Source organism: Octopus sinensis, linkage group LG5, assembly GCF_006345805.1.
Source record: "Octopus sinensis linkage group LG5, ASM634580v1, whole genome shotgun sequence".
NCBI classification, from domain to species: Eukaryota; Metazoa; Mollusca; class Cephalopoda; order Octopoda; family Octopodidae; genus Octopus; species Octopus sinensis.
In genome coordinates this window covers 18,624,675-18,649,241 of record NC_043001.1, presented here as the reverse complement: position 1 = coordinate 18,649,241, position 24,567 = coordinate 18,624,675, and the positions used below count along the sequence as shown (strand labels likewise).

General features: G+C 38.6%; 1 protein-coding gene across 1 annotated transcript in view; it reads left to right on the top strand.

The window, feature by feature from the left end:
- LOC115211727 (sodium/calcium exchanger 3-like) overlaps positions 1–24,567 on the top strand; it is a 360,402-nt gene that overhangs the window by 232,028 nt on the left and 103,807 nt on the right. The window contains exon 4 of the mRNA XM_036503191.1: positions 22,869–23,036. Coding sequence (XP_036359084.1) covers positions 22,869–23,036 — 168 coding nt within the window. The remainder of the gene's footprint in view (positions 1–22,868; positions 23,037–24,567) is intronic.

The following is a 24,567-nucleotide window of genomic DNA, read 5'->3' as shown; positions in this document are numbered from 1 at the left end:
TAGATATATAGATAGATAAAGATATATAGATAGATAGATATGTTTTCTTTATAGCCACACAGGGCTGCACACAGATAGGACAAATTACAAGGTAGAGCTTTTCTTTTGAAGGTTTAAAAAAAAAAAAAAAAAAAAGGAGGGGGAGTTTCGATCAAAAGGATCGTAAAAGGAGAGAAAGAGGACAAAAAAGGGGGGTTAAAAAAAAAAGGGGGAGAGGGAAAGAAAAAAATAATAAATAAAAAAAAAATAAAATAAAAATAAAATTGATCAATAGGGATCGTTATCACAGAAATGTCAATATGAAGTGTAAAGGGGAGGACAGGTGAGGTTTACCCGTGGAAAGAAAGCCTACGGAAAAGACCACGGTAACCTCGGTCATGAAGTCACATTTTATATTTCTTTTTTTTTTTTTTTTTTTGCAAATAAGCAACTCTCTGTTTTCGATTTCTGGGTTCATAGGATTATGCTCAAGGTGCTTCGTCATTCATACGTGCCATTCTTGCTACATTCACCCATCTTTTTTTAAAAACATTCGCTAGACAAAACTTGCCTCTCTACTCTCACTTTCCTTTTCAAGTGGTACTTGAAGAAGTTGATGAGAGATTGACCAGAGAGGAAAGTGTTTGTCTCCAATCCTTTCAGACGCGTCCACCAATACATTCTTCGCCATAGCCACAAGGATGATGAAAATAGCTCTTCCTTCCCGTTTGAAAGGAAGGAGGTGTGACAATATTGACGATAGACTCAGCTGATACCGACTCGTCCCACACGTGACAGCAGTTGTTCGAACATAAGTCCACAGTCGGAAATTGTTGGACACTGAACGAGTGCGTGCAGAACGGTTTCGTCGCTCTGACCGCATCTCGGGCAGGTCCCCGTGTTTCTCGAGCCGTGTCTGTAGAGCTTATCCCGAACGGGTAGCGCTTCTCGTAGCACTGCCAGGCCAGGGATCTCTGGAAGTTGTCCATGGGCCCTGGTCCGAAAGTCGTCCTGAACAGCGGGTCAGGTACTCCTCGTCGACGTCCAGGTTCGCCCCGAGCTCGTCGTCGTACCTCCCCTCCACTAAACCCCATAGAATGCTTTGGTTGTGTGAAGTCACTTAAGGTCGACCAGGACGCGAGTTGCTTGAGAGCAACGCGACACTCGCGGTGCCATTCGCCCTTCCTCGGCCTCTTTTTGATTCCACCTTTGATGCAGTTCGGTCATGGAGACGAGCTGCGGGAAAGCGTGCCTCACAAACGGCGACCACACCTGTTCACCGTCGTCTACATAGAGCCAGAGATTCGCGTCTCAGCGCGTGTCTGCGCATCATCAAACACCGGCATGCCCAGCCCTCCTTTTAACGGGTGTTGACAGCAATGGATCGCCTGACCATCGGGACGCATCCTTTCCACAAGAAGCGAAAGAGGATGCGTTGTAGTTTGGTGATGGTAGGGTCGGGACAAGGTCGACGGTCAGGCGGTAGTAGATGACGGACGCGATGTACGTGTTCGCCACCTCCGCTCGACCTTTTAGGGACAGTTTTCCTCTCGGCCATTGCCGGGCGAGAGTGACCACCCTACTCGTTATCTCGTTCCAGTTCTTCTCCACTTGGAGGTCCGGACCAAACCAGACCCCGAGCAACTCAACCGGCCGTCGGTCCAGCGTCCCACGACGGAGGCGCTGGTGGACGCATGGGCTTGCTTCTCCAGGTGCCTAGTCGCAAACCCACTGACTTTTCCCGGTCGATTTTCGCTCCTGTCACCGCTCGTATTTTTTCAGTGTCTCGCCGACCGCTCGATGTGCTCGTGGCTAGACACTATGACGGTGACGTCCGTCCGCGTATGCAGACACGCTCGTCCCGCATCCCAATTCTCGCCGGATGCCCCTTAGAGTCGCCACTTCCGCAGTAGTGGCTCAAGAGTCAATACGTATAGAAGCGCCGAGAGGGGGCATCCCTGACGGACCGAACGTGCAAGTGGAAAGGTCTCGATAGATTCCATTTACGCGAATTACCGAACGGATGCCTCGGTACAAGGCAGCTATCCAGCCCGCGGAAGACGGACCGAAACCAGCCGCTCTCAGGACTGCCTCCAAGTATCGATGGTCTACCCTATCAAAGGCTTTCGATTGATCCAAGTTGATCAGGGCCCCACCCATGCCAGGTCGTTAACTACCCTATAGATAGATAGATAGATGATAGATATATATAGTATATAGATAGATATATTAGATAAATAGATAGATAATAGATAGATAGATAGATAGATAGATAGATATATAGATAGATCTAAATATATAGATGATAGATAAATATATAGATAGATAGATAGATAGATAGATAGATAGATAGATAGATAGATAGGTAGATAAATATATAGATAGATAGATAGATGATAGATAGATAGATAGATAGATAGATAGATAGATAGATATGTTTTCTTTATTAGCCACACAGGGCTGCACACAGATAGAACATTACAAGGTAGAGCTTTTCTTTGAAGGTTTAAAAAAAAAAGGGGGGGGAGTTTCGATCAAAAGGGATCGTAAAAGGAGAGAAGAGGACAAAAAGGGGGGGGTTAAAAAAAGGGGGAGAGGAAAAAAAATGATCAGTAGGGATCGTTATCACAGAAATGTCAATATGAAGTGTAAAGGGAGGACAGATGAGGTTTACCCGTGGAAGAAAAGCCTACGGAAAAGACCACGGTAACCTCGGTCAATGAAGTCACATTTTATATTTCTTTTTTTTTTTTTTTTTTTTGCAAATAAGCAACTCTCTGTTTCACAATTCTGGTTCATAGGATTATGCTCAAGGTGGCTTCGTCAATCATACGTGCCATTCTTGCTACATTCACCCATCTTTTTTTAAAACATTCGCTAGACAAAACTTGCCTCTCTACTCTCACTTTCCTTTTCAAGTGGTACTTGAAGAAGTTGATGAGTGATTGACCAGAGAGGAAAGTGTTTGTCTCCAATCCTTTCAGACGCGTCCACCAGATACATTCTTTCGCCATAGCCACAAGGATGATGAAAATAGCTCTTCCATAGATAGATAGATAAATATATAGATAGATAGATTCAGTTAAATATGGTACTTAAGTTAAAGGCACCAGAATTTAGTATGGTATTATCCGTATAATTCAAAATGGGTTGACACATATATATTTCTATTTATTTTATCTAGTTTCAGCTCACGAGCTGTGGCCATATATATTATACATGTATGTATATGTATGTATATATGTATGTATGTATGTATACATATACACATATTTATACATATACATGTATATGTGTGCGTGCGTGTGCGCGATATTTGACGGAGTCTTTAGAGCGCCGGATCGAATGTCTGGCGATATTTATTCCAAATTTCAGCGCTCTGAATTCAAATCCCATACAAGTCAGCATTGTCTTTCGTTCTTACGTGGTCAATCAAAAAAAAAAGCTTCAATCAAGAGAGGTCCATTGGTGCTACTTTTTGAACATCAGACTAGATGTCTTGCACTGTGTTTTTCGGCTTTACGCACTCTGCGTTCACCTTTTGCGATCACCCTTTGGGGTAGAAGACTAAACCCGTTGCCTTTTATTTAACTTCAACACTTTGCAGTACGGACGTTTTTAGCGGAATTCATTTTGTTGCAAGTCTTCGGTTTGATTACTTTTTCCCATTCTGACACCGTTCTCAGAGTACCTTCAAAGATCGTGATTACTTCCTCCACCATGTGGCTAAAAGGTATACAATCACACACACACGCGCGCGCGCGCACACACACAATCATTTGAGCGCTGCTGTTTTCTATATCGAGCATCTTTGGGTTTCATCTGTTTGACTCTCTCTTTCTCTTTCCCTCTCTCTCTCTCTCTCTTCTCCCTCTCTCTCTCTCTCTCTCTCCCTATATCCCTATATATATATATATATATATTTAATAATATCAAAGAGTAATCTGAAATATTAGAAATTTCCATTATCTGTGGCCTAGTGTGTAAAAAAATTTAGTCAATAGACTATATATTATTCATATAAATACAATGTACATTTAAACGCAAAAGAGGTATCCATCATAGGACTACCTGCACGCTAGAGAGGACAGTTGAGTTCCAAACCACTATTAGGGGTAAAATTTCGAATTGAATGGGTATATATATATATATATAATACAAAATGGGATAAGAACGCAGGAAAAAGGAAGCCTTGTTACTCCTATGGAAGACTTTCGTTCTCAGCCGCTTGGACTACTGCCCCCAACTATGGTCCCCAGAGAGTGTGAAACAAACTGTGGAACTCGAAGCAATCCGGTGCCAATACACAAAGAAGATTGACTCGATGCAAAGATGGGTTACTGGGAGAGGCTAAAGGAGTTGAGTCTCTATTCCCCGGAGATATATATTTGGAAGATCTTGGAGGGTCTAGCTCCCAGTTTTTGAATTGACAGCTATACCAATCCTCTAACTGGCCGGCACTGCATCATACCAAAAATACCGTCTACCCCATCTAAAATAAGGACACAGTACTGCAATAGTCTGAGTTTTAAGACCCCACAGTTGTTCAACATCCTTCCGGGCAACCTTAGAGATCTACATGGTGTTGATTGTGGAAGTTTTCAAGGAACGTCTGGACAGGTTTCTATCTGAGATACCAGATGGACCCACATCGCGGCAAGAGACGCAAAGAAGAGCAGCTCCGTCCAACTCACCACTTTACCAAAAACAATATCGGAAACAACACCGAGTAACTACAGGTGGTGCACCAGCATGACCTCAGCCCTGGGCTGAAACCAGTAAAAGATAAAAGACAATATATATATATATAAAACAGTACTGGGAGAATAAGAACGGAACGAAGCGAACGAATCGAATCGAATCGACGCGAGGGCGCTGTGAATATATATATTAATATATATATATATATATTTGACAAGTTCGAGAAACGAACGAAAGCGCTAATAATATTTCGCAAAAAGATTTTTTCCAAAATTCTGACGAGTTTTTTTTCTCAATATTCAATTTCTGTACACCACACCTAAAACACACACTCTCTCTCTCTCCTCTCTCTCTCCCTCTCTCTCCTCGTCTCTCTCTCATCCTCTCTCTCTCTCTCTCTCTACTCTATCCTCTCTCTCTCTCTCTCTCTCACTCTCACTCTCTCTCTCTCTTTCACTCTCACTATATATATATATATGGAGAAACAGACAGACAACCAGATAGCGTTTGATAATTTGTTATAAGATAGCACGGTCAAATTGCTATTGAGTTGAATTGCAAGCGACAATCAAATTAATGTATTTTATTCAAATTATTTTTTCTCCCCATGGAGTTCCTTTTTTACTGCTTTTCTATTCAATCGAGAGATAATTACGTGGAATTTCAGTTTTTTATATCGTTGTAATATAGTTGATTAGTTGGTGATGTTGATTAGCATCAAGCCAACCGTATCGGGCAAATACATTACGAACGGAGAACCAGATTTGATTGGACGATCAAGTATTTGCTCAGCTCTTGACAGATGATTTATGTTGCCATATTCTCCAAACGGTACCTAACAATGGCATCGCTCTTTGGCAGCAGCAGGAACATATTTCGCATATTTCATTTGAATATAGAAAACTTTAATGTCAAACCTCTCCTACATCAATTTTATAATTTTTTTGTTTTTGAGAATTTGTCGAGCAACAGCATATGGAGAAATCGTTCTTTTTCTCCCTCTCTCTCTCTCTCCCTCTCTCTCTCCCCTCTCTCTCTCTCTCTCTCTCCCTCACTCTCAAAAGACACATACATACATACTTATATATACGTATGGGTATGTATGTATATGTATGTATATATAATATATATATTCATACATATATACATACACACATATACACGCACGCACGCACACCCCACACACACACATACATATATATATATATACATGTGTGTGTGTGTGTGTGTGTGTGTGTGTGTGAAGGCACATGGCTCAGTGGTTAGAGCGTCGAGCTTACGACCATGAGATTGTGTGTTCGATTCTCAGTCCGGGCTGCATGTTGGGTTCTTGAGCAAGACACTTTATTTCACTTTGCTCCAGTTCGCTCAGCTGTAGAAATGAGTTGCGACGTCACAGGTGCCAAGATGTATCTGCCATTGCCTTTCCCTTGAATAACACTGGTGGCGTGGAGAGGGGAGGCCGGTATGCATGGGCGACTGCTGGCCTTCCATAAACAACCTTGCCCGGACTTGTGCCCCGGAGTGACCGAAGGGAGTCTCCCATATATATATATATATATATATATATATATGTGTGTGTGTGTGTGTGTGTGTGTGTGTGTGTCTTGGCTTAACAATCCTCATTTTTTGTTTTTACTGTGTTATTCTCTTTGTTCTGTCTTTTACTATTTTTACTTATATTGTTTTTTTCTGTCTTGTTTTGTTCTCACTGTCCTGTTCTTGTTACCACTTTTACCCCTCCGCAAAATATCCCAAATTTTATTTAATTTGCTTTTCGGGAAGTACTGTTTCAACGAAGTCGCGTCTTGTCGTTACCTTCGAAAACGCGGAGTAGACGAAACAGGGACAACTGAAAAAGGGGAATATTCCTTGTGTTGTTTGTCTTGTACTCTGTTTTTTTGTTGTTTGAAAAAAAGTTTGTTTCCATGATTTTGTTTTTATGTTTTCGCTTCTCATTGTGTTCAGCGTTCTTTTTTATGTCCTGTACCCATATATGCATGTAAGATACATTGATGTAGGTATGTACATATATTATGTAATATAGTATGCCATATATTTATATATTATTTATATAGTATATATTATATATATATATATATATATATATATATATATATATATATATATATATATATATATATATGTATATATAATATTCATAAATAAGGGCAAACGAAAAAATTTCTAATGCCAGATATGCCGAAAAATTGGACATATTGTCCATTAACCATATAATTTTTTCACAATATGCACGCTACTCGTAAAAAGGTCGACAGAAATTTCTCAAACATTCCATTATAACCATATCGGACCGATTTCAGGGTTAGCTTATAACAGCCCTCCCTTCGTCAGTGATACATGTGGCAAAAGAAGTAGATTTAATCTTTAAAGGTATTTTTTGATATGCTGGCCATTGATAAAATTTTTGGGGGAAAAGAATTTTTTTTTCGAAGAAAATTTTATCCTTCATTAGATATATATTTATATATATATATATCCTTCATTAGATATATATTTATATATATATATTTTGTGGTACAAAAATATGCAATTTGACATACATTTATTATTTATACATATTTAAGATGCACAAGATTATGCCAACCTATCCAAAATTTCGTCCAATTAGCATTTTAGTAGGCTGTACTCGTCCGGTGATTGACATGCTTGCATGTTTTTTTTCTTTTTTTTTTCTTTTATTCTTTTAATGGAAGGATATGCTCATACTGGAGCACCACCAATGCAATTCGTACTGCTTCAGCAGTCGTGCGTTTTGGTGAATAAGGGGCTTTAAGGGACTGCGTTTCTAGCTGTGACGTTGGTTCGCCTGGAATCGCAGATAGCAGAGTCCCTTAATGCTTCATGAGTACATCTACATCCATTCCGTGGAGATTTCTCAGATTCTTTGTATTATGTGGTCTTCATCTTCGATGGTGATAGAGGTGCCTTCGGTGGGTATGTGGGGACAACCAGTTCAGGCACGATTATGGTTTGGGTGTAGGGGGTCGAGAATTAGAAAGATCAGTATATCTCTGATTCAGTTTACTTCGGTATGTATGAAGGACAAATAGTTATATTTCTACATACGTCGCCCTTTTCAAACCTAGCCAGGCTCAAGGGCCCGGTTTCCCGGTTTCTGTGGCGTATGTGTTCACCCCAGCTGGACGGGACGCCAGTCCATAGCAGCGTTACTCAAGAAACAGGAAGAGAGAGTGAGAGAAAGTTGCGGTGAAAGAATACAACAGGGGTCGCCACCACCCCCTGTCGGAGCTACGTGGAGCTTTTAGGTGTTTTAGCTCAATAAACACACATAACGCCCAGTCTCAGAATCGAATCCGCGATCCTCCGACCGCGAGTCCGCTGCCCTAACCACTGGGCCATTGTGCCTCCACATATTTCTACATACGAAACCACGATCCTCCGACCACGAGTCCGCTGCCCTAACCACTGGGCCATTGCGCCTCCACATATTTCTACATACGAAACCGCGATCCTCCGACCGCGAGTCCGCTGCCCTAACTACTGGGCCATTGCGCCTCCACATATTGCTACAAAATGGGGCTAAATAAAAGCAAATAATTTACTGGACCTTTTGTCAGCAGTAGCTAATTGGATCTGTTGACCTTTCTTGGATATTGTGGTATTTGGCCGCCGATATATAACCGAAATAGAGATGTAGAATGAACTGTATCTCTAAAGACACGATGGATGGAATCATCTATTTAAAGAAAGAACTCCTGAACAACTAGTCCATTATTAGACAGCAATGTTGCCTCTTTGCACTCTTACTGATTCGTGTGTGCCATGCACGCAACACGAACCTTCTTGCACACCACAAACACACACACACACACACACACACACTCACTATGTAATATATAAATAGAGAGAGAAACATATATTCACACATATATATATGCATATATATATACACATATATATACATATATAATATATCATACACACATATATATATATCACATATATATATCACATACACACACACACACACATATATATCCACAGATACACTATTACACACACACTCGCCGTTATATATATATATATGTAATAACGTGTTTTATATATACATATATATCTGTATATATTCGTGCAGATAGATAGATAGATAGATGGATGGATAGATAGATAGATAGATAGATAGATAGATAGATAGATAGATAGATAGATAGATAGATAGATAGATAGATAGATAGATAGATAGATAGATAAGGACGCCTGTTTTTCTGATACGTCAACCATATTTACCAGCATGAAAGGTTAATTGGTCCCTCATTAGCCGCATATTTACATCTGTAACGGACGTGAATGTCCGGTATTTTGTGGCTTACAGGAAAATAATTTGCGCGTAGGTTAGGTTCTAAATGAATGTATATTAGGCTCTGGTCGCCATCTGAATGACAATTTTAACTCCCAATACGTGCATCGTCAGTAAATGGCCTCCGGTTAGTAGAAATAATATATTTAATACTTGGGGAAATAAAAAGCTAACAAACAAAAAAAAAATGATCAGGAAAAACAGTATTATCTTCCTACTTATTCGGTTAGAACGAGGACAGATAATTTAACGAGCATGTGTATTTTTCTTGGCTCGACAAGGCATTCACGAAAGTGGAACATTGACAAGAAATCGTTTAGAACGAAAGAGATTGCTGATATGTTTAAAATGTGGGTGAAAAATAAAGATTAAAGTAAATGGAATAAAATGAACGAATATCTAACAACCTAATAAATACATCGCCGTAAAGCAAGTTTTCTGCGGTATTCGTCCGTTGTTTTTAAACACGGTTCTGCCATATAAGATATTATCTCTGAACGAATATCGCAGAAAATTTGCTTTCAAAATTCTATTTTGATTACGTTAGGCAGATGGCTATTTCAATCTCATACTATTTCTATTGCATATAACAGAATTAAATGTATGTGATTATGTGTGTGACATGTGTGTGTTTTTGTGTGTGTGTGTTATATACACAAGATGAAGACGGGTGTGGGAACAACAAGCAAATGTATTAGTTTGACGCTCGGGAAAAATGGAAAAATCTTTTATGTTTCGAGCAACAGAAAGAAATAAGAAGAAATAAACAAGAGAGAAGGGGAAAAAGCGTGTAGAGTTCAGTAGTCCAACATGGCGAATATACATACATACAACATACATACATACATACATACATACATACATACATACATACATACATACATACATATATATATATATATATATATATATATAATATATATATATACCAATTAAGGACTGAACACGAAAAAGTGGACAGTCAACATGCTAGATATAGACGTCAAATCGCCATTCTCCAGAAAAGATTATGTTCTCAGATCAAACTCAACACCTTAATACCAAAGTCCTTAATTGGTATATATAAATATTTAATCTTCGGATTTTTTTAAAATGTTAGACCACTGGTTTTAATTGATAAATATTGATTTCTACCCTTAATTAATTTTATATATATATATGTGTGTATACATATATATAATACAGTGTATATTTAAATACATTAAGAGATTTCCATCCCTTACGCTAGAAAGAACAGCTAAAGTCCAAACCACTAATTAGGGATAAATTCTCGAAGCGAATGAAAAATAAAAACATTTACCATCTGTTTGTTTTTTTCATTCCCTTCGAGAATTTATCCCTAATTAGTGGTTTTGACTTTAGCTGTTCTTTCTAGCTTAAGGGATTCCTATGATGGAAACCGCTTAATGTGTTTAAATGTACACTGTATTTTATACGAATAATATATAGTCTATTGACTAATTTTACTATACGCTAGGCCACTGGTAGTAAAAATTTCTAAAATCTTTATTACCCTGATATTATTAATTATGTGTGTATATATATATATATATATATATATAATATATATATATATATATATACATACATACATACATACATACATACATACATACATACACGCACACACATACACACATATCTTCCTTCACATTTTAAGAAGTATATAAGTGTTTGCTTTCAGTTTTGGAGATATTGTTAAGAATGTGCTGGTGTTTTTTTTTTTATGCAAGATAAATTAAATTGAATTCATGATTGTCTGAAATTTTGGTACAAAGCCAACAAGTTCAAGGGAGAGAGTAAGTCGATGATATGGGCCCCAGTGCTCAATTGGTACTTATTTTATTGACCCCGAAGAGGTTAAAAGCAATGTCGACCTCTGCGAGATCTGGACTCAGAACGTAAAGACGGACGAAATACTGCTCGGCGTGCTAACGATTCTGTCAGATCGCTGTCTTAAATTGAATTCATATTACCGTGTGTCTTTGATTAGTTGCAACGTTCCCAACAAGTTGATATAAATGTTAATGACTTCCTGAGATTCCATTCAAACATGGATTTTAAAGACTGGTTTATCAAGCGATTTTATTGAATGAAATACATTTAACACACAAGGGTAAGAGTAACCTTATTTATTTCAATATCTGGTGAGTCTCAGCCGAAGCTAAAATCTTAAGGCTTAACAATTAAATGGTTGCATTTGGAATCCTATAACTAACTGGTAATTATGAAAGCCCTTAGTCTTTTATTCTTTTACTTGTTTCAATCATTTGACTGTGGCGATGCTGGAGCACCGCCTTTTAGTCGAACAAATCGACCCCAGGATTTATTCTTTGTAAGCCTAGTACTTATTCTATCGGTCTCTTTTGCCGAACCGCTAAGTTACGGTTGTCAAGTGATGTTGGGGGACAAACACAGACACACAAACATATACACACTTACATATATATATATATATATATATATTATATATTATATACATATATACGACGGGCTTCTTTCAGTTTCCTTCTAACAAATCCACTCACAAAGCTATAGTAGAAGACACTTGCCCAAGGTGCCATGCAGTGGGACTGAACCCGGAACCATGTGGTTCGCAAGCAAACTACTTAACACGCAGCCACTCCTGCACCTTGCTTATTTCTAAGGCTTCGTTTAGTAACTTTAATCATTTCCTTTATTCTTTTCGAAGTTCTGAACAAAAACTGATAGAGTGGCAATATTGCACCAGAAAGTAAACTGTTGGCTTGAGATCTCTAGTTGTTTTCAATTGCAGTTTTCCATGATTTTATTGGGTTGTCCGGAAAGTTCGTGCCGATTTTTAAAGGAAAGAAAAAGGTCAATAAATACTTGACATTACTTTCTTAATCAACCAAATATGAACCATTGTGTTGCATAATGCGTCTCCATCTTTCCTTTAACTTGAAAATACCCTCTTCCCAGAATTCAGGTGGTTTCATGGCAAAGAATTCATTAAGGTATCTTTTTACGTCATCCAAGGAATTAAAATGTTTACCATTAAGACTATTCTGCAGAGACCTGAATAAGTGGAAATCCGAAGGGGGAATATCTGTGAATATTGAGGGTGAAGTAACACATCCCGACCGAGCTGCAACAATTTTTGTCTGGTTCCCAAAGAATCAAGTGCCGAAAAGGAACTTTCTTATCTTCCATTTTAAAGGGTTACAGAATTAACACAGGTTATAGGAACATAAACCTTCTTCTACGAAAAAATAGCTTAAACTGTGCTTTAAATGGAGGTGTAGTAAAATTCTATTTTATGGACTCAACCATGTTCTAAAATAAGTCGAAATGTAAGCTACTATAAATTGGCACGAACTTTCCGGACAACCCAATACTACCTATTATGTCATTATAGATAGAGTAAAACACTGAATATTCCCACAAACATTTGCCCTGTGAGTGTCATACTCACGTAGAACACCATGAAACTGTATGTGAAAAGGTTGACTATTTGAATTATATATAAATTCCACTCAACTGTTTTCCACAGTTTACAAGTCTTGGAACAACACGACGCAACGATAGAGAAAACATACCCGAAGATAGAATTTGAAACCTCGTCACTGCGAAACACACTTCTTAACCATATAATCAACAGACCAACAGGGAGACGTACATATAGAGAAACCGAGATAGATAGATAGATAGATAGATAGATAGATAGATAGATAGATAGATAGATAGATAGATAGATGGGTGGGTGGGTCTGTGGGTGGGTGGATGGATGGATGGATGGATGGATGGATGAGCAGGTAGATAGATGGATGGATGGGCAGGTAGATAGATGGATGGGTAGATAGATAGATAGATAGATAGATACATACATACATACATACATACATACATATATATATAGACAAAAAAAAAGGCAGGCAGACACACTGACAGCCAGACAAAAAAAAGAAGCAGTGAGAATATTCACTGAATGTGCCATAATCTCATTTTCTCTTTTATACAGATCTGACGCCATCACAAGTTTGAGTATTCTATAACAGCAAAGTCAATATTAATTACGTTCCAAACAGTAGTTTTAAATAAAATAGCTCGGGATATAAAAACATATCTATATCCCTTTACGTATTTATTTTCAGTTGCTATCACTTTCACTATCAATATGATTATTAATAGCACTATACCATTAGATGAAACCAATAGATTCACAGCCAGTCGCATGACTCGACGAAAGTTCTCGTTTATAAACTCAATATTTTCTCTGCGGGAAATTAAAATATGTTTTTAACTTATAGACATACTTCCATATATTTTCCTAGTCAATATTAATATATCTAAGGCCGAGCGAAATATATCTAAGGCCGGTATTTCGTCTGCCGTTACTTTTCTGAGGTCGACTTTGCCGTTCATCCTTTCGGAGTCGATTAAATAAGTACCAGTTACGCATTGGGGTCGATCTAATCGACTTAATCCGTTTGTCTGTCCTTGTTTGTCCACTCTGTGTTTAGCCCTTTGTGGGTAGTAAAGAAATAGAAATAGGTATTTCGTCTGCCGTTACGTTCTGAGTTCAAATTCCGCCGAGATCGACTTTGCCTTTCATCCTTTCGGGGTCGATAAATTAAGTACCAGTTGCGTCCTGGGAGTCAGTCTAATCGACTGGCAACCTCCCCCAAAATTTCGGACCCTGTGCCTAGAGTAGAAAAGGGTATTGCGTCTGTCTTTACGATCTGAGTTCAAATTCCGCCGAGGTCGACTTTACCTTTCATCCATTTGCGGTCGCGAAAATAAGCATGAGTTGAGCGCTGGGGTCTATGTAATCGACTTGCGCCCTCCCCTGAGTTTGCTGGCCTTTTGCCAAAATTTGAAATCAATATTAATACATTTGTATTAGGCGGCGAGCTGGCAGAAACGTTAGCATGCCGGGCGAACTGCTTAGCGGTATTTCGTCTGTCGTTACGTTCTGAGTTCAAATTCCGCCGAGGTAGACTTTGCCTTTCATCCCTTCGGGGTCGATTAAATAAGTACCAGTTACGCACTGGGATCGATGTAATCAACTTAATCCCTTTGTCTGTCCTTGTTTGTCCCCTCTGTGTGTAGTCCCTTGTGGGCAGTAAAGAAATAGGTATTTCGTCTCTCTTTATGTTCTGAGTTCAAATTCCGCCGAGCAGTCTCCACCAGTTCAGAACTTCTGAACTAAACATAGGCTTCACAGTACTCGCCGAAGTAGTGAAGAGAGATTTTCGAAATATATAGTAAGCGTGAAATAGTTGCATGCTTTTTACTTTCAGAGACATACTCACTACATTAAATAAGTTATCTTTAACTAAGCATTTCTTGTTTATAAGGGTGGAGCGTATAAATAATTCACCTCATTGAACTACTTCATAGAACAAAATTTTCATATAGCTGATATAAATAAATCATAAATTTTAAAGACGGCTTACTTGTTTATTCTGAATGCATTACGGTAGATTCGAACGCAAATATGCTAATCGCTGTTGTGTTTGTCACAGGAAAGCAGTTTCTCCTTTATGACGAATATGCGCTCATGGCACACTCGATTCATTGGCACAAGGAATTCTGAGATACCGCTGTTTCGATATGTTGTGTCTCGTCTGCCAGAAACACCCAGACCAATGAACCTAAGAAGAGCCGGTAACCTTATTTATAATTTTAGAGAACAAGTGTTCACTGATCCGTGCTGTTATCTGCCAACAAATAATAAATCGTTACAATCCCGGTGAATACCGAGAATCGAAACGATATTTTGCATAGTCGCCCAAAATCTAAACACTTTGTATTAGAACTTAATCGATTAAATCTACTCCAGTGATTGAGATTAACCCTGATGAGATTTTAAAATGAATATTGCGAATATTTTTATTTGCACTTCGATGAATCTGGGATTTCACCTCGGTTACAGAAAGAATATGATAGAAAATTTCATAGACATCAGATTAAAGATGTACAGAGACAACATTTTCAATGATACTCTTTTACTCTTTTACTTGTTTCAGTCATTTGACTGTGGCCATGCTGGAGCACCACCTTTAGTCGAGCAAATCGACCCCAGGACTTATTCTTTGTAAGCCTAGTACTTATTCTATCGGTCTCTTTTGCCGAACCGCTAAGTGACGGGGACATAAACACACCAGCATCAGTTGTCAAGCGATGTTGGGAGGCCAAACACAGACACACAAACACACACACACACACACACATATATATATATACATATATACGACGGGCTTCTTTCAGTTTCCGTCTACCAAATCCACTCACAAGGCTTTGGTCGGCCCGAGGCTACAGTAGAAGACACTTGCCCAAGGTGCCACGTAGTGGGACTGAACCCTGAACCATGCGGTCGGTAAGCAAGCTACTTACCACATATCCACTCCTACGCCTATAATGATGTTTATATATTTTCTTTTTTTGTAAGTTCTATCGATTTAAGATAAGGAAATTGAGGTCCCAGCTACAGGAGTTATAACTAGTTTGATAGCGATTGGCACTAACAAGAACTATATCTGATTTACGCCTTATTACATAAACATAAATTCGTTGACTGATACCACGAATTCAGACAAGACATTCAATATAATTATAATTATATAGTTTGCCTCAAGCAAAATATGCCTCCCTTTTAAAATATTTTTAATAACATGGAACAAATTCAAATGAATCATTTAGTCAGATAATTATGAATAATATCTTATTTATTTATTCATTTATATTCATTTCGTCAAAAACTGTATTCTCATTCCATTGTAATTAATGCTTCTGTCCTCTGGGCAAAATGTGTTCATCCGTTATCACTACATGTCCATGACGAAGAGGCTGGATTCTAATTACGAAACAACAGAATTTAAATAACAACAGAAAAGAACTGCATGTTGAATTTTTAAATGTTTTTGCACATTTTCACTGCTGTATCTCTCTATCTATCCGTCGATCTATCTATCTGTCTATTTATTTATTTATTTATTTATTTGTTTATGCTTCTTTCTCTACATGCCTGTATATTGGTTAAATGATAAAGAAGTTCGTTATGGTTATGCAGCCAAGAGGTTTCGAGTTCTATCCTCGGGTAATTCTCCTCTACCACCGCAGTCTCTCGTCGACCTAAACCTTGTAAACTGTATGGAAGCCAGTGAAATGAACTTAATATGTAATTCAAATGATTAGCTTTAACACACACACAAACACACACAAACACACACAGTGTCACGATTATGTGCTTGAGTGAAACATTAAAAGTGCAAGTATCTGTGAAATTCTCAGTTATTTACATTATAAAACTAAAATAGGCGTAGGAGTGGCTGTGTGCTAAGTAGTTTGCTTACGAACCACATGGTTCCGGGTTCAGTACCACTGCGTGGCACCTTGGCCAAGTGTCTTCTACTATGCCTCGGGCCGACCAAAGCCTTGTGAGTGGATTTGGTAGGCGGAAACTGAAAGAAGCACATCGTATATATGTATGTATAATATATATATATATATATATGATATATATATATATATAATATATATATATATATATGTACGTGTTTGTATATGTTTGTGTGTCTGTGATTGTCCCCCAACATCGCTTGACAACCAATTCTGGTGTGTTTACGTCCCCGTAACTTAGCGGTTCGGCAAAAGACACCGATAGAATAAGTACTAGGCTTACAAAGAATAAGTCCTGGGGTCGATTTGCTCGGCTAAAGGTGGTGCTCCAGCATGGCCACAGTCAAATGACTGAAACTAGTAAAAGTGTAAAAGAGAGAGAGTGTCGATTTCTAGAACTCATAGGGTCAGTTATCTGGTTCCTATGGCGTGTTAAGTGACCGATATTATTACATCTTCGAAGGGGACGCTAGTCCTATTCAGAAGCGATATAGCGATCTCGCTCTTTTATAATTTATTAATTTATAGTTAAATGGAATGAAGCAACTTGAAATATAGAGTTTTGCTCAAGAACACAACGCGCCGAGAATCGAAGTCACGGTCTTGCATGCACCACTCTTAACCACTTGGCTACGCTCTTTCACCACTTACACTATACTACAGTGTTATTACACTATACAACAGCGCTATCGAACACTCGGAACATTTATCCTTTTCTTTTCTAAGCATAAGGCCCGAAATTTTGGGGAGGGGGCTCGTCGATTAGATCGACTCCAGTACGCAACTGGTACATAATTTATCGACCCCGAAGGGATGAAAGGCAAAGTCGACCTTGGCGAAATTTGAACTCAGAACGTAACGGCAGACGAAATACCTATTTCTTTACTACCCACAAGGGGCTAAACATAGAGGGGACAAACAAGGACAGACAAACGGATTAAGTCGATTATATCGATCCCAGTGCGTAACTGGTACTTAATTTATCGACCCCGAAAGGATGAAAGGCAAAGTCGACCTCTGCGGAATTTGAACTCAGAACGTAAAGAGACGAAACACTGCTAAGCATTTTGCCCGGCGCGCATTTTGCCAGCTCGCCGCCTTACACTCGGAACATTTATCGCCGAGGACGACGCAATATCCATTCGTTGTTGGTTTATAGTAGCGGTTTTCAACAGGGGCCCATATAACCTTTACATGTCTATGGAAGATTTTGCTGATAAAATTTACGGCCATTAACTTAGTTTTACTTCTACAATACACAAAGTATTTTATAGCTTTTTTTTATACAATTCCTAATAACATTTACTAATAAAAACACAAGAGGATTTTTTTAAACATCGAATTGTTATGAAGAACCATCCAAATAAAATGGGGATCAAAGGAGTTTATGGAAAAAACAAATGGTTGTAAAACACTGGTTTCGTGACTTTTCATCATAGGTAGTTCTTAATGTCTTACTCTTTCTTTTTACTCTTTTACTTGTTTCAGTCATTTGACTGCGGCCATGCTGGAGCACCGCCTTTAGTCGAGCAAATCGGCCCCAGGACTTATTCTTTGTAAGCCCAGTACTTATTCTATCGGTCCCATTTGCCGAACCGCTAAGTGACGGGGACGTAAACACATCGGTTGTCAAGCAATGCTAGGGGGACAAACACAGACACACAAACACACACACACATACATATATACGACAGGCTTCTTTCAGTTTCCGTCTACCAAATCCACTCACAATGCATCGGTCGGGCCGGGGCTATAGCAGAAGACACTTGCCCAAGATGCCACGCAGTGGGAATGAACCCAGAATCATGTGGTTGGTAAGCAAGCTACTTACCACACAGCCACTCCTGTCTGAATATGAGTTGTGGAATGAACTGTTTTTATGGTTGAGATGTTTACTTCGCAAAATGGTTTTGGGTTCTATTTTATTGTGTGGCCTCTTGGACAAGTTTCGGATCTTTTTGGTTTGAACGGCAGTTTTTAACATAATTTCTAGGTAACTAAAAATCGTTAAACTTCGTATACTGGTAGAATGTGTTTATAAAACATCTTTTTCTCTTGGCTTTATTGAGAAAATTCTATAGTTTGTAAGATATTTTTGGGGTTTTTTTCTTCAATTTCTGCAATTTCAACCAATCGATGACGTCCATTGAGGTGAAAACATTCTGTGCCGTATGAATATGTCCCTCGTTTAAGAAACAGATTGGGTTTATTTACATTTGTGAAGAAGAAACGATACCCTTCTCCCACCCCTAACCCTAACCCTAACTAACCCTAACTAGCCCTAACTAACCCTAACCCTCAAAGAAATTGAAATGCAATAGATCGATTCTAGGGTCATAATTATGGGGGACAATTTCATATGACACCGCTAGAAAAAACTGCCGTTCAAACCGAAAAGATCCCAAGTTTCTTCTGTTATAGTCTCAGGTCATCGAAGACCAAAGTTTTGTGAATGAAATTTGGTAGACAGAAAATATACTTGAGTGTTATATATGACAGGGTGTAGATGGATGAAATACGAGTAGTAATGTTGGAAGCCCGTCGTGTGTGTGTGTGTGTATGTGTGTGCTTATCTCCACACCGCTTGACAACAGGTGTAAATTTGCTTACGTCCCCGTAACGTAGCAGTTCGCCAAAAATATTGATAGAATAAATACCAGACTTTAAAATAAACACTGGACTCAATTTGTTCGACTACACCCTTGGAGGCGGTGACCCAGAATGGCCACGATCTAATACCTGAAAAATACAAATAAAAGGATAAAAGATACTGGATAACTTTCGTACGTTCAAACACACACAATAAAAATATAGTTCTTTGTAGTATCAAACTCGTCTTTAGAGATGAAAACTGATTGAAAGATATTTATATCTGCACTACGTTTCCATCAGTTTGATTAAAATTCGTCGGCGTATCTTATTCTTGGATATCTAGACAGAATTCAAATTAAAGCGATTGAAACCTTATGTATTGGAAATATTTGTTTGTTTTGTGCTTTGCTGATATTTTTGACTTTTTTTTATTTCTAAAGATAAGATTAATTATCTGAAAAACTATAATCTTAATATCAGCAACTTATCTCAGACATTTAAACATTTTCTACAACTTTTCACATTTTCTATCGCAAACCATTCAGCTTTAAACATTAACCACAGATTTAAAATGATACAAGTTCTTTGGACAGCGGCATAATTCTTTATTTCTATTATAGGCACAAGGCTTGAAACTTTAGTGAAGGTGGTGAGGAGGGGCTAGTCGATTACATCGGCCCCTGTGTTCAAATGATATTCATTTTATCGACTCCTGAAAGAATGAGAGCAAAGTCGACTGCGTGGCACCTTGGGCAAGTGTCTTCTACTTTAGCGGTTCGGCAAAAGAGACCGATAGAATAAGTACTAGACTTACAAAGAATAAGTCCTGGGTCGATTTGCTCGACTAAAGTCGGTGCTCCAGCATGGCCACAGTCAAATGACTGAAACAAGTAAAAGAGTAAAAGAACTATATATGGGCATTTCGTTACGGTTTCGTCAAGCAAATTTAACAACAAAGCATTGGTTGCCCCATGGTTATAGAAGACACTTGTTCAAGATGCTGCGCAGTGGGACTGAACCCAAAACCAGATTGTTGCGAAGCGAGCTTCTTAACCACAGAGCCATGCCCATGCCTACCCACCATATATATATTTCTTTACTGCCCACAAGGGACTAAACATAGAGGGGGCAAACAAGGACAGACAATGGGATTAAGTCGATTACATTACTTTATTTATCGACCCCGAAAGGATGAAAGGCAAAGTCGACCTCGGCGGAATTTGAACTCAGAACGTAACGACAGACGAAATACCTATTTCTTTACTACCCACAAGGGGCTAAACACAGAGAGGACGAAATACCGCTAAGCATTTCGCCCGGCGCGCTAACGTGTCTGCCAGTTCGCTGCCGTACCCACCATATATCGCCTCTTATTCCCTTAGGAGCCGCTCGTCTAAAGAAATCAATATGTAACATAAAATATGCAAGTATGCATATTTTTATGCATATTTGCATAACAACCAGTTTACAACCAGAATACATGCCATGATTTGTATCACGTAAAGCAAGGTTAACAAAACATACTGAGATATTTTTGTTTATATAAAAAAAATAAGCTTCTGAAGTTATGGCTCAGTGACTTCAGTTAAGTTGGCGCAAAATATTGAGTACAGTGAATGAACGTCACACATTCAATTAGAAATACATAGACATTGAAGGAAAACATTAACCCAGTAGCTGATATTTCGGCCACAAGGGAGACAACACCGAACATGTTTCCGCCTTGTTAAACATCCTCTGCGAAACATAGGTATAACAGTTCTGGTGTTGAAGTAGTGAGAAACACCAAGTAGCTGGCAGAAACGTTAGCACGTCGGGCGAAATGCGTAGCCGTATTTCGTCTGCCGTTACGTTCTGAGTTCAAATTCCGCCAAGGTCGACTTTGCCTTTCATCCTTTCGGGGTCGATTAAATAAGTACCAGTAACGCACTGGGGTCGATATAATCGACTTAATCCCTTTGTCTGTCCTTGTTTGTTCCCTCTGTGTTTAGCCCCTTGTGGGTAGTAAAGAAATAGAGAAACACCAAGTAGTTCTGTAATATCTTATATATATGTATGAGAAAATTTAAGCACATCTAAAATATAACACTGCAAGTAAATCGTACTAGATTTGTCCTCCTCCTACTTTTGCAAGAAACGATAGTTTTATAGGTGTCTTCATATCAGCAAAATAGATCTTTGTTCTGATTATCCTTTCTACAAATGGTAAATTGTATTTAGTTTTCAGTGCTATGGTGGATTGTAATAAAGATAAAACTTCTTGAATCGAAAGAAAGTTGGTAGTTAATAATCTGTTGGCTTGGGTTTTATGTGGTCTATATACAGGCTAAAACACATGAAGACGGCGAGCTGGCAGAACCGTTAGCACGCCAGGCGAAATGCGTAGCCGTAGTTCGTCTGCCGTTACGTTCCGAGTTCAAATTCCACCGAGATCGACTTTGCCTTTCATCCTTTCGGGATCGATAAATTAAGTACCAGTTACGCACTGGGGTCGATGTAATCGACTTAATCCGTTTGTCTGTCCTTGTTTGTCCCCTCTGTGTTTAGCCCCTTGTGGGTAGTAAAGAAATAAGTATTTCGTCTGCCGTTACGTTCTGAGTTCAAATTCCGCCGAGGTCGACTTTGCCTTTCATCCTTTCGGGGTCGATAAATTAAGTACCAGTTCCGCACTGGGGTCGATATAATCGACTTAATCCGTTTGTCTGTCCTTGTTTGTCCCCTCTGTGTTTAGCCCCTTGTGGGTAGTAAAGAAATAAGTATTTCGTCTGCCGTTACGTTCTGAGTTCAAATTCCGCCGAGGTCGACTTTGCCTTTCATCCTTTCGGGGTCGATAAATTAAGTACCAGTTCCGCACTGGGGTCGATATAATCGACTTAATCCGTTTGTCTGTCCTGTTTGTCCCCTCTGTGTTTAGCCCCTTGTGGGTAGTAAAGAAATAAGTATTTCGTCTGCCGTTACGTTCTGAGTTCAAATTCCGCCGAGGTCGATTTTACCTTTCATCCTTCGGGGTCGATAAATTAAGTACCAGTTCCGCACTGGGGTCGATATAATCGACTTAATCCGTTTGTCTGTCCTTGTTTGTCCCCTCTGTGTTTAGCCCCTTGTGGGTAGTAAAGAAATAAGTATTTCGTCTGCCGTTACGTTCTGAGTTCAAATTCCGCCGAGGTCGACTTTGCCTTTCATCCTTTCGGGGTCTATAAATTAAGTACCAGTTCCGCACTGGCGTCGATATAATCGACTTAATTCCTTTGTCTTTCCTTATTTGTCCCCTCTATGTTTAGCTCCTTGTGAGTAATATAGAAACATATACACATGCCAAAACACTTGAAAAGCTTTATATTCCAAGTTGACTGGTAACAAATCATTTTAAATTAACGCTTTGCCTGTTCAAACGTTCGTTTCCGAAACATCTATGCTTTTTCTCAGGCTTTTAATTAACCCTTCTTTCATACATCCTGCATAATATAAAACTTTCCTTCATAAGTCCCAAATTACTCTAGAGGTTGAGAAAAGAAATGAGAACATGAATCATATATGATGCATGGATACCAAGGAAATATATCTCCTGTGTATCACAACTGATACGCAGAACGTCCCTCTGGCCTATATGCACCATATATTATACGTGCATCATATGTGATGCATTCATTATTTCATATACGATACGCATTTCCAATATTTTTCAACTGAATAACTTCGGATAGGCAAAGAGTTAAGCCAAGCTAAGCAATGTCAATATTCCTGAAAGATCCCTTGTATGTATGTCAAATCCATATTTTTACTTCTTTAGATCAATATTTCAAACTACTTTTTTATTTTAACGTTGTTTTCTCTGCTCCAAATTCTGTGAATTACTGTCTATTTAATTTATTATTTTTTTTATCTCCAGGAACTCGGCAGAAACAAAAACCTGTCTCCCGATGAGGCTGCTAAACTAGCAGCAGCAACTGTTGCGCAGAACCAAACTCACACGTCTGCATGGTACAGGATTAATGCTACTCGATCGATAACAGGAGGACAAAAGCTGGTGCCACAAGTGAGCAAAGCGTTCGCCAATGTAAGTAATTTCAATACAAAAAGCAAAAATAAATCAATTCCTTTTCTGTTTACGAATATCATGTGACAGCATCCACTTTGGCTTTGTGGTTGTGACTGGATTCGTGTTAAATGCATAAAGCCAAGACAGCGGCTAAATTATGTAACATCAGTGACAGTTAATTCTAAAGTATTTTTTAATAATATCACCAGTGTCACTCAGTCAATACCACATTGCAAATAACAGGGAAAAAGTATTTAGCTTCATATGGAAAAATTGGTAATTTTTTTATATATATCTTGTATTTTGGTCACTGCTGAAAATCAGCCACACTCTATCGATTTTTATTTCAAATACATACGTGAAATAGCGTTAAGCACGAATCGATGTTGTTGTTGTTTTTTGTGGTGGTAGTGGTAGTGGTGGTGGGAGGAGGGTTCAGTGATCGTAACCAGTTATATTGATCGATCAATAAATGTATAGGTGCAGTTAGATATAGGTGTGTGTGTGTCCAAGAGGTTCGCTTTGCAAACAGGCGGTTCCGGTTCGATCCCACTGCACGGCTTGTTGAGGAAGTATTTATCAATATATTGGGAGTGAAATTGGAAAATCCGTAACTAAAAGCTGTATGGAGGGTGTGTGTGTGTGTGTGTATATGTGTGGAGAGAGAGAGAGGGTTGGAAGGAAAGAGGGGGTGTGATTAGTAAGACCAAGAAGAAGGTAAATTTATTGAAGTTTCATAAATATATTATTTATTCTTGAAAGAGAAATATATTATTGACTGATTTATTAAAATGGTGAATAAAATATAAGGATCAAAATAGATTTTAAAAAACGAAGGAATTTATCTGACAATACATACATATATACATACATTCATGCATATATGTGTGTGTATACATACATACATTACATACATGCATTGATGCGTACATATATATTTCTTTACTAACCACAAGGGGCTAAACATAGAGAGGACAAACAAGGACAGACAAAGGGATTAAGTCGATTACATCGACCCCAGTGCGTAACTGGTACTCAATTTATCGAACCCGAAAGGATGAAAGGCAAAGTCGACCTCGGCGGAATTTGAACTCAGAACGAAACGGCAGACAAAATACTGCTAAGCATTTCGCCTGGCGTGCTAACGTTTCTGCCAGCTCACCGCCTATTCGTGCGTACATATATGTGTATATATATATATATATATATATATATATATATATATATATATATATTATATATATATATATATGCATGCATACGTACTTACATACATGCATACTGTTGTGATTTTAGTTTTGATCACGTGATTTTGATTGTCTCGATTGCTGTTATATGCCTGCAGTGCGACTGCGCAGAGTTCTGTTCTGTTTGCGGCTCGACGTGTTCAGCATTGGATTTAGTTAGTCGAGAATGTAGCAATTCGCTGCATAAAAAATGTTATTGCGTTGAAGTTTGGTTTTGCTTACAATTTAGCAATCTTTGCATTGTATAGTATATTGCTGTATTTTTAGTCGATTAAAACCTTTTAAAACTTTGATATTCGAGT